This window comes from Astatotilapia calliptera, chromosome 6 (assembly GCF_964374335.1).
Source record: "Astatotilapia calliptera chromosome 6, fAstCal68.1, whole genome shotgun sequence".
In the NCBI taxonomy this organism is placed as follows: domain Eukaryota; kingdom Metazoa; phylum Chordata; class Actinopteri; order Cichliformes; family Cichlidae; genus Astatotilapia; species Astatotilapia calliptera.
The window spans coordinates 33932570-33949418 of record NC_137427.1 but is presented as its reverse complement, the minus strand read 5'-3'; the positions used below and the strand labels follow the sequence as shown (position 1 = coordinate 33949418).

At 45.7% G+C, this 16849-nt stretch overlaps 2 protein-coding genes across 3 annotated transcripts; both read right to left on the bottom strand.

Annotated features, from left to right (window-relative positions):
• Positions 1-3685: 3685 nt before the first annotated feature.
• Positions 3686-6731, bottom strand: LOC145429546 (zinc finger CCHC domain-containing protein 18-like). 2 transcript variants are annotated; one of them, XM_080303198.1, is made up of 3 exons: positions 6530-6731; positions 6366-6446; positions 3686-5877 (listed from the first exon to the last, which is right to left on the bottom strand). In XM_080303198.1, the coding sequence occupies exon 3, from the start codon at positions 5363-5365 to the stop codon at positions 3686-3688; it is 1680 nt and encodes a 559-aa protein (XP_080159324.1). In that variant the 5' UTR covers positions 5366-5877; positions 6366-6446; positions 6530-6731. The 2 variants fall into 2 exon arrangements, with proteins under 2 accessions (XP_080159324.1, XP_080159323.1); XM_080303197.1 differs by having other exon boundaries at positions 6366-6727.
• Positions 6732-6994: 263 nt separating this feature from the next.
• On the bottom strand, positions 6995-9280 carry LOC145429152 (anionic trypsin-2-like). Its single transcript, XM_080302195.1, has 4 exons — positions 8883-9280; positions 7562-7745; positions 7408-7411; positions 6995-7363 (listed from the first exon to the last, which is right to left on the bottom strand). The coding sequence occupies exons 1-4, from the start codon at positions 8929-8931 to the stop codon at positions 7151-7153; spliced, it is 450 nt and encodes a 149-aa protein (XP_080158321.1). The 5' UTR covers positions 8932-9280; the 3' UTR covers positions 6995-7150.
• Positions 9281-16849: the final 7569 nt, after the last annotated feature.

Genomic DNA, 16849 nt, shown 5'->3' with positions numbered 1-16849 from the left:
TTGAATGCAAGGTCAACTGGCAACCGAGGTTGGCGTCCGAACATCAGTTCGTACGGGGAGAAACCAGTCACTTCATTCCTGGTGCAGTTATAAGCGTGGACCAGGGGTCTTACATGGTCACGCCAACAGGACTTATCTTGATCACGGAGAGTTCCCAACATATCAAGCAAGGTACGATTAAATCGTTCCACAGGATTGCCCCTAGGATGGTATGGGGTTGTCCTCACCTTGTGGATACCAGCCACCTGACAGAGCTCCTTGATTGTGCGGGACTCGAAATCTGGACCCTGGTCACTATGCAATTTTTCTGGGATGCCATAGTGTACCATAAAGTTCTCCCACAGACACCTTGCCACTGTGCGGGCCTTTTGATTAGGTGTTGGGATAGCAACTGCAAATTTAGTGAAGTGGTCCGTGATCACCAATATATCTTTGGTTCCACTCCTGTCAGCTTCCAGGGACAAGAAGTCCATGCACAAGAGTTCAAGAGGTCGTGTCGTATTAATGTTGACCAAGGGGGCCGCTCTTTCAGGCCGTGCCTTCCTCCGCACGCACCTGCCACACGTCTTCACTTTCCTTTCCACGTCCAAAGCCATCCTTGGCCAATAAAATCTTGACCTTACAAGGTCCAGTGTACGGTCGACTCCCATGTGACCCATATGGTCATGCAGGCTGGTGAGAACTGTGTTGCGAAGCTCAGCTGGAAGTACAAGCTGGTAGGTTTTCTGGGACCTCTCTTGGCGTCGCCGGTACAAGACATTGTTGCGGAGCTCAAGACGGTTAAGCTCTCGGAGGAGCAGTGGAAGCTCAGGGAACTGTGTGCGCACGGTTGGAGGTGGTGTGTCCCCATATTCGATCTGAGAAATAACATGCTTTATACACTGATCGGCTCTTTGCTCGTCTGCCAGCTCTGCCTCAGTTAGATGGGGAATGGTTGGCAGACCTCCAAACTGTTCCTCTTGCCCATAGCTATCAGGTACAGCACTAGGAGACACAGCAAGCACCTCCACCAAGGCAACACAATCTGCATCTGCCTCTCTTTCATTGTCAGGACTGACGCTGTAGGTGAACTGCCTCTCACAGATTGCTTTCACCACAGACTGATTTACAGCATTGATGTTGTCTGGATCACAAAGGTGATCTTGAGTGAACTGTTGTATGCGTTCAATCTCTTTTTGTGATTTCAGGTCGTCCGCTAGCCCTCCGTGTGGTCTCCGTGATAATCCATCCGCATCTCCATTCTGCTTCCCTGGACGATAGAGGAGTTTGAAAGAGAATGTGGACAGTGCTGCTAGCCACCTATAGCTAGTTGCGTCAAGTTTTGCTGAAGTCAGAATGTAAGTCAGCGGATTACTATCCGTTACAACAGTGAAGTGGTTGCCGTAGAGATAGTCGCTGAACTTTTCTGTAACTGACCACTTGAGCGCCAGAAACTCCAACTTGTGCGCTGGATAGCGATTTTCGCTCCGTGACAGCCCTCTACTTGCATAGCCTATGACTCTAAGTTGTCCCTCTTGCTCCTGATACAATACAGCACCAAGCCCGGTGGTACTGGCGTCGGTGTGCAGTATATAGGGTTTCTGGGGGTCAGCGAAGGCAAGTACAGGGGCAGTGGTGAGACTTTGGATGACTGACTCGAAGGCTTCCTGGCAAGCTGGCGTCCAGCGACCTCCGAAAGGGTCTTTTGGGTCATGGTACTGATGTGCACTTTGTCTTGCGTTTACTTTTGATTTCTTGTGGCTAGGTGGGTACCCCGAAGTTAAGTTGTGGAGAGGTTTCACAATGCTGGAATACCCCTTAACGAACCTTCTATAATACCCAGCAAAACCAAGGAACGACTTTAACTCTCGCAGGGTCTGTGGGACAGGCCATGTTTTAAGGGCCGAAATCTTCTCAGGGTCAGTCCGAACTCCATTTCTGGAGACCACATGTCCCAGATAACGGACTGAAGTCTGGAAGAAGACACATTTCTCTGGTGACAGCTTTAACCCAAACTCTTTTAGACGAGTGAGCACTTTCATGAGTCTTTCTTCGTGTTCCTCAAGGGTTCGGGAGAATACTATCACGTCATCAAGAAAGACCAATGCATCCTTCAAATGCATATCCCCCATGCACCGCTCCATTAACCGCTGGAACGTGCTGGGGGCGTTCGTTACACCCTGAGGCATTCTGTTGAACTCCCAGAAGCCGAGAGGGCACACAAAGGCCGTCTTCGGTTTGTCTGCTTCTTCGACCTCGATCTGGTAGTACCCTGATTTTAGATCAAGAACAGAGAACCACTGTGAACCATTGAGGGCTGAGAATGTGTCCTCTAGCTTCGGAAGGCTGTACGCATCTTTTATAGTCTGAAGGTTTAGACGCCTATAATCGATGCACAACCGGACTTGGCCGTTCTTTTTCCGGACTACCACTATGGGTGACGCAAATGGGGACTCTGACTCTCTAATAACTCCTGCATCAAGGAGTTCCTGAATGTGCTTCCGGACAGCCTCAATGTCCCGTGGGTGGATTGGCCGGGCACGTAGTTTGAAAGGCGTGTCATCCGAAAGTTTTATATGATGTCACACCTGGTCCGTCCGGCCAAAATCCAGGTCGTGCTGTGCAAACACCTCAGGCATGCCGCTGAGCTGCTGAGTGATGCGCTCTTTCCATTCCAATGGAACTGGGGAGTCACCAAAATTGAAGGTTATGGTGGGCTCTTGGAAAGATGGAGTCTCTGGAGTTCTCTGGGATAGTTCTGACTGTTTGGTCTTGTTGTGTTCCTTTAATAGGATGGTCTGATAAGCACTAACCTCTGCAATAGTACACTTGGCAGGGATGACAATGTCGTGGTCAGACTCGTTGCTTATAACAACTGGCAACTTGTGGGGCCGCCGCTGGGGAAAGTCCACCAGACCGGCTTTAAGTAGCAGGCCACCGGGCAAGGGGGACGATGATGGGTACTCAATTACAACTGACTTTTCATCCTGAAGGCCCTCGCCAAGGGCGACTCCCTCCACCACTACAGTTGAACCAGCTGGAATGACTTGAGGCATCTTGCCAAGTAGCTTCACTACCCCCTGATGGGTGTCACTTGTCTGCTTCCGTCTCAACTCAATGATTTTGAAGACTACTTTGTAGCCATGTGGGAGGGGTTGACGATTGGCTAAGTCAGTCTCTGAGTAGATGTCGAACAGTACATCTAGGGTGTTTGTGCCTATGAGCATGAGGGATTGTGAAGTGTCAGGGACGATTAAAGCAAGTGTGTTTACATCTACTGGAACACCTATAAAGTCCTTTGGAAAAGTTATGGTCATTTCTATATAGCCAAAGTAAGGCACTAGCTGGCCATTAGCACCTTCCACTTCTAAGAGGTCATGTAGTGGCTTGATCTTTTGCTCTGAAAGGTGCTGCTGGTAAAATGACTCAGGAACAGTGGTAACTTGGGAGCCTGAGTCAAGAAGACAGTTGACTTCTTCACCTCTCACAGTCACTTGAGCTGTACTTCTGGTACCAATCAACTGTTTAGGGAGTTGGAAAGATTGGTTCTGCTCTGAACGGTTTAAGCCAGAACATGTTTGTGCTTTGACAGTCTTTGCTGGGGTACTTACTTTGTTAACCTCAGCTGTGATTTTGTCACCATTGTTTACGTCTGAGGGACGTTGTTGACTCTCCTCAGCTCCTGTTTGTCCCACAACAGGAACTGTTAGATGTTTAAAGGTGAATCTGTACAATCTCGCGCTTCCCACTGGCGTTGTTTCTCCTCCAACTGCTTCTTTTTTTCTGCTACTAGGTTGGGGTTAGCGGGGTCAACACAGCATGGAGCGATATGTCCATCTTCACCGCAGTTGAAACAATACCAGGGCTTGGGTCTGCCCCTTTGCCTCTTTGAAGTCTGTCTTTGCATACGTCCATCTACACCATGTGGCTTTGACATCTTACTCTGCGGCTTCCCTGCAGGGTCCTTGCTGTTTGCAAACTTTGTTTTTTTCTGTGACATGAATGTAGTTAGTTGACTTTGCAGACTCGCCACCTGCTTTCGCAGATCCTCAATAGCAGCAATGCTACTCCCATGTTTCTCCTCTGGTTCACAAACATGTGCACCCTGGAACTGTAACTGAGTTCTCTGCTTTGTGGTGCCAATGTGTTTTCTCATACGGTTAGTTTTTGCTTGCTGTCGATCTTCCTCAGAGCGAATCATTAACAACAGGTCTGAGAATTGGGGTGGGCTGCTCTTCTTTTGCTCAAGTTGCAGGGCGCTGAGTAGGTCGTTGTCCCAACATCCCCTGCAGAACTGTTTAAGTAGATGTTTGTCCACTTCTTCACATGCGACTCCCCCCCTCTTCGTGGCTCTGTTTAATGCTAGCTGTAGCCGGTGAAGGTAAGTGGATGACTTCTCACCTGGATCTTGAAGGGTGTTCAGGAATTGAGCGAAAAGTTCCTCACCATCTTCTACAGTGCCAAAGGCTGAATCTAGAAGCTGCAAATAAGTCACAGGTGGTGACTCAGGCCGCAAACTCTTAACTATATCAGCTGCTGGTGGGAGCAGGCTCTCATGGATCTTTCTGGATATTTGCAGGGGGGACATGCTGGGATCATTTTGGAGCAGTTCAATTTGTGTGCGCCATGTGTCATAATCAGTTTCATTGTTAGGTCTGGGAACCTTACCGGAGAAGGAACGGAGTCTCACCTGGGACTGGATGTGTGGGACAACATCTTGCCTTCGTACGATATGCTCTACCACAACCTTCTGAATGTCAGGTGGGTTCAAGTCACTTACTGAGAGGGACGCTGCTCTCCTTCCATTAGTGAGGGGAACATCATCAGTGGCACCAGTATCACTTGGTGTAACATCTGAATGTGAGGTGTGACACTGTCGCTCTTTAGAAGCGGGCGGAGATACAACAGTGGTCTCGACATACGTGGGAGAAGGTTCTTCAGTGGTAGGTCGCATGGCTTCAACATCCTCCCCAATCTGACACATCATCTCCTTCAGCACCTCACCGTAGTCTTTGCCACCCAGCTTGGCTAGTTCCTTGAGTTCCGCCAAGTAGGTTTTTGTAACATTACTCCCAACCGTGGTAGTGTACATGCTACTGAGTGTTTTAATTTCATAGACAACGCTGGGATCAGCTTGTGCTGTGTATGTGTATGGTAAACGAGGTTCTAAACCTTCTAAGGCTGAACTGCTAGAGTATTCTACGATCAGGTTTTGGTAGAAGTTGGACAGTGAATCATCAACAAAAAGGACTCTTGTGATTTTACCATACTGTTTCAGAAAGTCAATGACCTGTTCATCTTTCTCAGATACCTGTGTTATCCCAGCGACAACAACCGCATTAGGTATTTTGACACCAGACTTTTGTATGAAATCCATGCTGGTCATTGCCTCAATATTGATGCTCAAATCAATTGGCTCCTGGCTGGCTCGCCACTTCTGTAACCAACTTTAAGGTATAAAGGTGAATTACAGCGCAATAATTACTTGGGCTCGTAATAAGACCCTGGCCAGAATCAGAAGACACCAAATTCGTATGGAGCCAAAGTATTGAGCAGCAATAATGACCTGGACACAATGTTAACTTTTGAGTAGCCACTCTTGTATTGTTACAAAGTATAACAGGTATTTGTCCAATTTGTACAGATAAAGTATAAAATAAAATAAATAGTGTGCACACTCAACAAAATAAAAGTACTCGTTGGGGCCCTTTAAGAATTTAGAGTTAAGCTGGTGATAGCCAACTTCAAAGGTCCTTGTGAATGTAACTGGAATGTATGAGTGTGTGGTGTGTATCTTCTTTGGGGTAGATCGTCCTCAAAGTGGTTGGCTCGCCATCTATCACAACCAGAATATCGTCCTGGTCCTTGGACTTTTCCGTCCTCTCCAAAAAACCTGACCTATAATCCAGGTCATAAAATGTACATTCTAATCAGTCTGTTTCAGATGCATTGTTTAAGGTTAAAATACAAAATCAAAATATTGCATCACCTCATATTCATTGCATCAACATCTTAAATCTTATCAAATCTCACAGTTCTGTTGTACAACATTCAATTTTCAAGCATATCAAATATGAGAACTAAACATCTAAGTTGCTCAAATATTTCTCTATTCATGTAAACATTAATTAAACAATACTTATGGTAAGTAACCATTGACACTCAAAATACAATACACCATAACAAATTCAGAACTATGTGCAAATAAGCAACAAAATATACATATGAGTTCAGTTCAGAGGCATTAAAGCAGTGTGCTTAATTTCTCCACACTATAGGCCTATTCGTGAGAGAGAAATGCACTAAAAATTACCCTCTAGATTACTTTAAACTCACAGTGAACTGACAAAAATTAGCTTTAGAGCAGCTAAGAACATGTTGCTCACCGTTGCTCTGTTTCACAAAAGCCCAACACACACTGGCGTTGGAATTGCAGCAGCTCTCCGGATGAAAGGTGAGTGGTTAGCCTGTGAGACACCGAGCTAGCATTAGCATGATCGCGACGGTAAGTCTCTACAAGTTTTTTCCATCAGAATAACACTCGTCTTACCGACGTTGCCTCTCTCCTTTATCCAGCCACTCGACTCCGGACTTCCAGCAGGTAAGTACGCTGGCTTTCCTTCCTCTCAATCCTGAGTTTTCCTCTCTTTTGTCCGTGGATTTCTCGGTTTGAGTAGTAGATGCCTCCACTCCTCTTGCTGAGATGAGAAAAAACCCGGGAGCATCATGCACCTTCACCCCACTTCCTGGCTGACAGGGTCAATGCGGCCTGGGTAGGCTCTGATTGGTTGCTGAGCTAGGTGCCCTCACGTGGGGTGAACTGAGAGGTGCATTCAATGGTCATAGGAAATACGACGCTTGTTGATGTGGACAGTTAATATAAAGAGAATAAGTATGATATTTTTCATCTGGGCTACACTAAAAATACAGAAATGTTATTGAAGTTGTGTGATTGGGTTAAAAACAGTATGTGGAATTCTGACTACTGCAATACAAAGTTAAAGAATTACCAATATGAAATTGTGACATTTAATTAAAAAAACAAATAAAAAAAAACAGTCATCTGGCACAGGTAATCATTGGGTAGAAAAAAATCAAAACATTAACATAAGAACCTGAAACATCTTATATCAGCATCTCAAGAATGAATACACAGTAATTTCATGAAAACTCACTTTTTAGGAGGGTTGTTACAGTCAGGTAAGGCTACAGGCTGAATCCCAGTCAGTGGCTCAGAAAGTTCCAGTAGCATGATGTCATGCTTTCTATTAAAGATATTTATCTTCCATATGTTTGTCTTAACGACACTGAAGACAGTCAAAGATGCTTTGTTTATAGGGCTTTTTCTTTGCCACTTCCTGGACCTGTCCTGGACCTGGATGAACTCCAACAATCACACTCAGAGTCCTGCACAAGAGAAATCGTGACTGTACTATTAAAATATGAGAATGATGAATGTTGTTATTATCTTATTGTTGCTATGAAAAATTATTGGTAATTATTTTTGCTTCAGTATTTTAAGACACATTGCAGGACAATTTGTTAATGACTTTTCTTTATGTAAAAACTGTAGATTTCTCACCATCCACTCTCCTGGCAGTGAGCTGCAGTCAAAACCCACCGTGGATGGATCAGTGAGCCGCCACAGTAGCCCGCTATTCCATCCTTTTGTGAAATAACTTTCACGTGATAGCGACGCTCATTTTGACAGTCGTGACCACCATAGATTCTCTTGCGCAAATCCACCACGGTGCTTACTGTGACACCTGAAATACAGTACAGTACAATAAATTGTTTTTTTTAACTTTACTTAAGTACAATTTTGAGGTACTTTACCTAAGTAGTTCTTTTTTTCTGACTACTTTTTACTTTTACTCCCTACTCTTCAGATTCAAGCTAAGTATAATTAGAATGAAAAAAGTTAGGCTAAAGTTTGTATTCCCATCAACTGATGTTATGTTATTACATACAGTTCATTTAGCTTTGCACATAGAAAGAGATACTTTTTACATGAGTACATTTCAGAGCCGGTACCTTTCTACTTTTACTTGAGTAAAGAGTTGAATCAGTACTTCAACTTATACTGCAGTATTTTTTTAAAAGTAGTATTTGTATTTCTATTTAAGTACAGAATGTCTGTTGCAGGTGGGGAGAGCTTTCATTTAAAACAGATTAAAACCCATTTGAGTTCCACTAGGTCTAAAGACAGAGATGTATTTTACATTGCTAGACAATGTTTGAAAATTGATATTAAAGGGATTACTTAAGTGATATTTGCCAAGCAGTAAAACATTCTTTTGCACCACTATATAGATGAGAATTTGAATTTAGATTTAAATTTGAAAAGTTCACACATATTTCTTTATATTCGTATTTGGTGTGAGGTACGTAAAAAAACAAACAACCAAACAAAACCAAAAGAAAAATCCCCACAAAACCCCACAAAAAATAAACACAAAACAAAACATCTAATAAAGTTATCATTAAAAACATTTAAATGTTAAAAAAAAGGCTTTCACATCTCTTACATTTCATATCAGTCATTATCAATAAATCTACTCATCTAAGCAGAGTAATGATCCATGTCTGTGCAGTGTTATACTTTAAGGATTGGCATGGTTTGCAATACTACGGTGGTGAGGCACAACGTGCTATTTCTTTCACACAGCTCAGAGTCCCTGATAGCAGCACTGGGACCAGACAACGAGCTTTTAAAAGAAAAGCTGTAAAAAGTCTCCTGAATGAAAAAAAATCTCTAATAATTAAAAAAACAAACAAAAAACCCACAGAAACCTGGAACCATGACAGCAAAACTTGTTTAACGCAGATATCTGATTACCCGAGGAACAGTTTTTTAAAAACAAACACACACACATACGAAATAAGTGCTGTTGTTGACTCACCAACCCACAAAAGGAGAAGGAGGAACTTCAGATGAGCCATTGCTGTCATTCTGCTTGCAGTGAATGCTGTGCTGGGACCTTTTTAAACCTCTTCTCACTGTACTGGTGGTCATGGAGTCACCAATCACAGAGAAGAACTTTATCAACAACACTCCATTGGCTGGAACGTTCTTCATGCAAATATTGAATATGTCTTGTTTTTAAAAAAAATAAATGTGTTGCTCCTTGTTAATTACCTTGCTTTTCTTCCTGGAGAAAAAGAAGGTAATTAACCTGGAGTTTTTATACAGCCAGACTGGGGAACTAAGCTCATGGTTTCATTCCACCTGCCAGACTGCTTTGAACATCGTGGCTCCATTAAAAACCAGGCACCCTAAAACTAAATCTGAGCCACGACACGACCCGAGCTGTCACACGTGAGTGCTGTCGAGCTGGGCGTATCTGACATTATTCTGTCAAACTGCCACAAGCTGCGTGTTTTATTTAAAACCACTAATCCTGTTCTTTGTGCACCACGTACTGACTGTATGGAGCCCTCGTCTGAAGCCTGTGAAAATATTTTACACTTTTGTAGTGAGGAGGTCTCCTCCACCAGGGCCCAAATCTGTCCTTGTGCTCATGACCCCTGCTCTGCTGTCTTTGACAGGTTTGAGCCACTCTGTCCTCTTTAAAGGAGACTGTTGGTCGTTCTAAGCCTGCAGGGTCTCCAAATGATGCTGTCCCTCCTCGGGTCTTAAAAGTGGTGTTACCCGTATAAATGATGACACTGGACGCAGCGTGTTCGGGTGATGTTTTCCAACTTTACTCGTAACCCCGGAAGCCCCCCCCCCCCCCCCCCACACACACACACACAGCCTTATGGGAACAGTAGTCTACTGCTACACCTCCTCCTTTTAGCTAAAGACATACTTCATAACGACTCAAACAGCTCACTAGAACAGAAATGGGGAACATCATGAAACGTGAAAATTATACACATCCCTCATTTGTTCACTTACATTTAAACAAAACACATTATTGTAAACATCTCTAACAGCTTAACCCATCTTTGAATAGGGCATGAATGGATAACTTCAGAGAATTACACATCCAGTTTTTCAGGAGGTCTCACCACTCGACCAGATCTGGTAATAGTCCCTGAGGTGGCTCCTATTTCTCCTCAGAAAACGCCTGTCTGTCTCTACCACATAGGATCTGGGAGCACTGGCAGGTCCAACTACTGCTCCAGTAGTTCCTTCAGTGGTAATCCACACTTTCTGTCCTGACGATAGTTCCGGAAGCGGTCTGACTCTATGTCTGCGGTTGTAGTGTTTTGCCTGCTCACGCCTCCCCTCTTCATCTTTTTTGCGAAAAGCCTGTAGGTCAGGTCACTTTGGCACCAGCTTTGCCACAGCTTGTGGCAGCGTGGTCCGCAGGTGTCTCCCCATAAGCAACTGCGCCGGCAAGAGCCCATGTTCCAGTGGGGTGGCCCTGTACGCTAGCAGTGCTCTGGTGTAGTCACAGTCCTTTTCCCACAAGTCTTTAACAGTACGAACAGCGTGTTCTGCCTCCCCGTTGGCTTGGGGGTACCTCTTTGGCAAAGTGCTTGAACTGTTCTGATGAAAATTGCGGCCCGTTATCCGATACCAGTCCCGGCAACTCCATGTCTTGCAAAGGCTTCTTTTACAGCATTAATAGTGACCTCTGCAGTTGTGTGTCTCAGTTCAGCTATCTCAATGTACCTTGAGAAAAAATCAATAATCAGCAGGAAGTGTTTCTTTGACCACTCGAACAGATCCATGCCAAGTTTTTGCCATGGGCGGTCGGGAACAGGAGTTGCCAGCATTGGTTCACGGCACTGTAACCTATGTTTTTGACATGTTTCGCACCTGTCTACTGATAGGTTTGTAGCTTGAACCCATCCGCTGGAACGTTGAAGACAATATAATTACACCGCAAAGCAAGACACAAGTAGGCAAGGTTCTTCATGTTTCTCGTGCACGGGACAGGCGCCGTTCCTTCGCTTGACCCCAGTTGCTCTCGTCCGTTCTCCCGTACCACTGTCCTTTTATTGAGGTTACATGAATATGCATAGGTTCATTAACATATAACGTCTACATACACACAAAGAGTACCGTGTGTGTGTGTGTGTGTGTGTGTGGTGGGTGTGTGTGTGTGTGTTACTGCTGATCAAAGGGTCATATACATGAAAGCACACAACAAACATCCTTGGTCAGGAAGAGGGTAGACCCCCCCCCTCACCCCAAATGGTTCACCCTAGATAACACGGTGAGGAAGTCCAGCATTTCATCTAAACAAAAAAGCACTTAGACTAGAACAAACGTAGCTACGTTAATCCTACCATAAAACAATAAGACAAGGTACGACCTCTTCCCATGCTCCCAGGATGTAGGTGTGCATTCTAGTGTGGAATACACACCAAGCCTTTGCAGCCTGTTAAAGATCACACAACCTCCATCCATCCATCTTCATCCGCTTTATCCGCAGTGTTGGGAAGGTTACTTTTCAAATGTATTCCATTACAGAATACAGATTACATGCCCCAAAATGTATTCTGTAACGTATTCCGTTACGTTACTCAATGACAGTAACGTATTCTGAATACTTTGGATTACTTAATATATTATCATGCTTTTTACAACAACGTGAATGTACTATTGCTGTGTGATTTATTACTATTACTGAAGGTCTGCGACTCCGAACTGTAGTAAAGGGACCTCTGACTAATACGGCGGGGTCCCTGTCGGCTCGTAGCCGAAAAATAGCTTTACTTTGTTGTGTGGGTCAACTTTTCTTGCGAGAGACAGAGAGAGGCGTTGAAAGACTGCTCCAGAGTTTTCCGGAGGAAAACACGAACACGGTGTACAGTCGAGTCTTAATAGCTTACTTACAACTGGGCTCGTCAGGCACTCTTCTTGGCTGCAGTGGTTATTATTATATTTACGTGCTTCCAGCTCCCGTTTTTTCTCAATGACTGCTCGTACCTTTCCATTATCCTTTTTTCTCCCTCCTCGCGCTCACAGACCCATAACGTGTATGGCAGTCCATTCTCCCTGCAGCACGGACTACACTGCCTATGATGCTACATTCTTTAGAGCTATGCTTGTAGCATTCTGCCTGTTAGCTTAGCACAACAACAACAACAACAACAACGAAAAGGCGCTCTCTCACCCAGGAAACACACAGTCGCAGAGAGAGAGAGCGTCGCCCTGTAACCATGGCAACCGTAACGCTACCCCCTGGAACGAAAGAACGTAGCTGTCAAACAAAACCCAAACAGTCCTGACCCGTGACAAAATGAAACAGGAAAGTACCGCAGTGTAATCCATTTATTTCAACAAAGTAACTGTATTCTGAATACCACCTTTTTAAACGGTAACTGTAACAGAATACAGTTACTCATATTTTGTATTCTAAATACGTAACGGCGGTACATGTATTCCGTTACTCTCCAACACTGTTTATCCGGGGCCGGGTCGCGGCCTGCATTTTGAAACGCCCTGGTGGCCTTCATGCAAACGTGACAAAACCTCCGCTCTCATTTGAGGTGGTATCACAAGTCTCTCCCCTTTCATTAGAAGACCATGGACTAGATTGAAGTCCATTCTGTATTGCCAGTACCCCTTTAACTCTGGATCTAGTTTACCTTTTTCTGGCCAGCCTGTCCCACATTGATACACCACCTTTCTACACAGGTCATCCATTTCCTGCGCCAACTTAATCTCCTCCAGCCTTTTATCTGTTGCTGGGAGATGGGAAACTACACCGTCCACGAAAACCTCCACCTCTGTTTCCAGCTGAAGATCCCCAGCAGAAGGAGGCCCCGCCAGCAGTGCTCGTGAGAGAGCATCAGCAGTGACGAGGTTCTTCCCTGTAACATGGACAATGGTGAAAGTAAAGCGCAGCAGCCTGCTGAGTTGGAGTACTGAGCGAGCACTTCTGGAGAGCTTAATATCCCTTTTAGTCTCCTAAACGCTGTTTTCTGTGGCTCCGCCCATATCCACTCATTTCTGTCTTTTAGCAGTTCCTTTAATGGTGTGGTGATTGTGGCTAGTTGTGGCATAAACTTGGCAAGATAGTTGGCCATGCCCATGAGACGGTGCACACCTTCCACACTCTGAGGCTGCGGCAGCTGCTGGATTGCTGTTATCTTGTTGGGATCAGCCTCAATGCCTTTTGCTGACACTGTGTGTCCCCCAAAGATTATTTGACTTTTAGCAAACTCACACTTCTCATTCAGAGTGAGACCCTCCTTCTGAAACATTTGGAGCACACAGTGCAACCTCTGGTCGTGCTCCTGCCTGTCTCTGCCGTATACAAGCACATCATCAGCGTGACAAATCACCCCTTCAAAATCTTCCAGCATCTGTGACATTCGCCTTTGGAAATGTTCCGGCGCCGATGCAATGCCAAAAGGAAGGCGGTTGAACTGAAACCTTCCAAAAGGCGTGATGAAGGTAGTGAGTGGCCTTGACTCTGGCGTGAGCGTAATTTGCCAGAATCCAGACCGGGCGTCGAGCTTTGTGAACACTTTAGCATCTTTCATCATCGCTAGTGTTTGATCTACTGCTGGGAGGATGTGTCTTTCTCTTTTGACTACTGTGTTCAGGGGTGTGAGGTCCACACATATTCTGGGGGGCTTTCCTGCTGGTCTGGGGACCACTACCATGCCAGAACACCACTCTGTAGGCTCAGTGACTTTGGAGATAACACCCATTTCTTCCATTCTGTGCAGCTCATTTCTCACTACATCTCTGAGGGGAAGAGGAACGCGTCTTGGGGCAGATAGGGCTATTGGTACAGCTCCTTGCTCTGTCTCAATGTGATAAGGCTCCCTCAGCACGCCTAAACCTTTAAAAATGTCTGGGTATGCTGCCCTGAAATCTGTCACCGATTCCGTTACTGTGCTTACTCTGTACACAAGACCCAGAGCCTCACACGCTGGCCTGCTTAGCAGTGGCTGTACTAGACCTGACACAAGGTAGACGTCTTGAGAAACACTGCGCCCTTTTACTGCTAGCTGTGCCTCGAAGCAGCCTTTAACATTAAGTGGGTTACTGCCCGGCCCTAGTAACTTCTTTCTGGGTCTCTGCAGCTTACCATCCCTGTCTGGACTGTACAAACCCTCTGGAATAGATGTAACATCCGCCCCTGTGTCGAGTTTAAAATATACATTTTCCCCATTTAACTTGACCTTTTGCACCCAGGGCTGTGACCTCCCAGTCTCTACTTCACCCAAGAACACACAATCCTCGCTGTATGCATCTTTCTGATTTTCTGTCACTTCACGTAGTGCTGTAGCTTCACTACTGCGACAGACCGCAGCAAAGTGCCCTTTTGTCTGACATTTTTGACACTGTACCTCTTTGGCTGGACATTCTTTCCATGAGTGTTTGTTCTTGCGACCACAGCGGCCACATTCCTTTCCACTTTGCTTGATTGGCTTTTGTTCTTTCTTCTGCCACGTCTGCGTTTTCCCACGTGTTGTATTTGTCCGTATTGTGTCCATGTTCAGTGTTTTCTCCACTGCCGTGCTGCTGTGAAGTATTGATTGTTGTTTCTTTACCGTTTCGCTCTGCCTAACTTTCTCAATGGCTTTAGCAAGAGTAAACTCTGAGTCCATTTGCAGCAGCACGGACAGTCTTTTGTCTTTTATGCCAACTACAATTCTGTCCCTTATGAGTTCGTCTTTGAGTGCTCCAAAGGCACAATTTTCTTCAAGTTTGTGCACAGCAGTGATGAACGACTCTGTACTTTCCCCATCCTGTTGCTGTCTGGAGTTAAACTGTGCTCTTTCAAAAATTACATTACGTTTTCCTACGTAATGTTTGTCAAATGCCTCTTGACAGTTGCATATTTCTTTTTATCTGCATCGCACAGTGGTAAAACTGCCAAAACATCATCAGCAGCATCTCCCATAGCGTACAGGAGAGCGTTAACTTGATACTCGTCTGATTTGTTATCAAAAGCGGTTGCAATGCGAAATCTTTCGAACCTTTTGATCCACTTTGGCCATTCGGCAGGATGAGAAAAGTCAAATGTTTCTGGGGGTGTTATTTGTACCTTGGTCGCCATCGTGATGTGTGGATCCCTGGCTTCCTCGCGTTCAGAATGCAAGCTTTCCGGTGCGCCGACCTCGTCTCCTCCCTCCGACATGTGAGGCTCGTGCTCGATCGCGCGCATGCGCCCTGTTGCTAGCGCCAATCACAGCCTCGGCCGCGCTTCACTTGCATGCTGGTCTTGTTCGGGTTACCGATGCAAAAACTTCTCTCGCAGTTAACTGCACCGTACTGAACTCGAAAAAACGAAAACAAAAAGACGAGAAAAAAAAACTGTGGAGACCGCCGTTCGCACTTCTGACACCACGTATAAATGATGACACTGGACGCAGCGTGTTCGGGTGATGTTTTCCAACTTTACTCGTAACCCCGGAAGCCCCCCCCCCCCCCCCCCCCCCCACACACACACATAGCCTTATGGGAACAGTAGTCTACCGCTACATTACCTACAGTTGGACCTTTGGTTCTCAAGCTGGTAAACCATAGTTTGATGTCAGGTGTAGTCCCTGGAAAATTTTAAACATGCTGTAGTCAAACCCCTGATTAAAAAACCTGCTCTTGATCCAATGACTCTAGCAAATTACAGGCCCATCTCCAAACTATCTTTTCTTTCCAAAATTATTAAAAAGATAGTTTACAGCCAATGAATGACCTTCCAGGGAAAGCAAAATGTTTTAGAGGTTTTTCAATCTTGTTTTAAACCCTTTCATAGCACTGAATAAGCTTTAATGACATATTTTTAGCTACTGATGCTGGGAACTATGTTGTTCTTGTGTTTTTAGATTTGACAACTACGTTTGATACACTGGATCATGCCATTTTACTCTCTTGTATGGAGCACTGGGTGGGCATTAGGGGAACTGCACTGGAGTGGTTCATGTCCTACTTGGTGGGGCAAACTTTTTGTGTCAGTCTCTGTGACCATGTGCCGTCCTCCGCTGCTCTCTTGTGTGGTGTACCACAGGGCTCAGTTCTAGGCGCCCTCCTTTATATCTGCTCCCCCCTTGGTTCTATTCTGAGAAGGCACGGCCCAAACGAGAGGTCACCCAGCAGCCACAGAGCAGAGGCCAGAGGGGGTTGCAGTGACATGCCCGCAGGCTCTGCCGGCAGCCGGCTGTGCCAGAGAGGACCGAGCCTCAGGCCCAGAGGCCAGAGGCCTGAGAGCATCCCACCCCCCGGAAGGGGCCCAGCCGAGCCACAGGCGCCAGGCCCCGCCAATCAGCCACCAAGAGTGAGGCGGTACATATATGAGCACCCAGCCCCAGACACCAAGAGCCACCAACACACCAATGTCTGAGGGCATCAGTCACCGGCAGGGAGTGTGGTGAGGGGAGATAAGTCTCTATACCCCGGAGAGCCTGAGATGTTCCCGGAGGGGTGGAGTCTAAGACCCAACCTGACATATAGACACAGATGAACAGGCGCACGCAGACACAAACGTGCCTTTCCACCCCCATATACACAAAACAAATACTCGGCGTTCACCTGACGTGGAGACAGACACAAATAGAAAATGTACACACATTCACACTCCCCAAACATATATCCCAGGTCCCAGTACCCTGCCCCCAGAGGGGCAAACCGTACCTAGACCCAGGAGATGTAACCCTTCTCTCAAGCAGACCGCCTTGTTGCAGTAGAAGTGAATTTTGCGAGCCCTGTATAGGGTGAATCGCCCTGGAAGAGCAGAGTTAATGTTCGACTCCTCCTGGTCAGGCTCTCCAGCTGGATGAGCCGAGGTTTCCCCTCTCGCCGCCGCCTCTGAACACACAAACACAAATTGCATGTGAAGCAGGAGGTGCAGATTTTTTTGCTATTCTTTTCTAAATCCAGGCTTGATCACGTGGTGGTATTTGGAAAACTTTTTTGGTCAGCGGACGACTGTTGTCTCACAGAAAGTCAAATCAA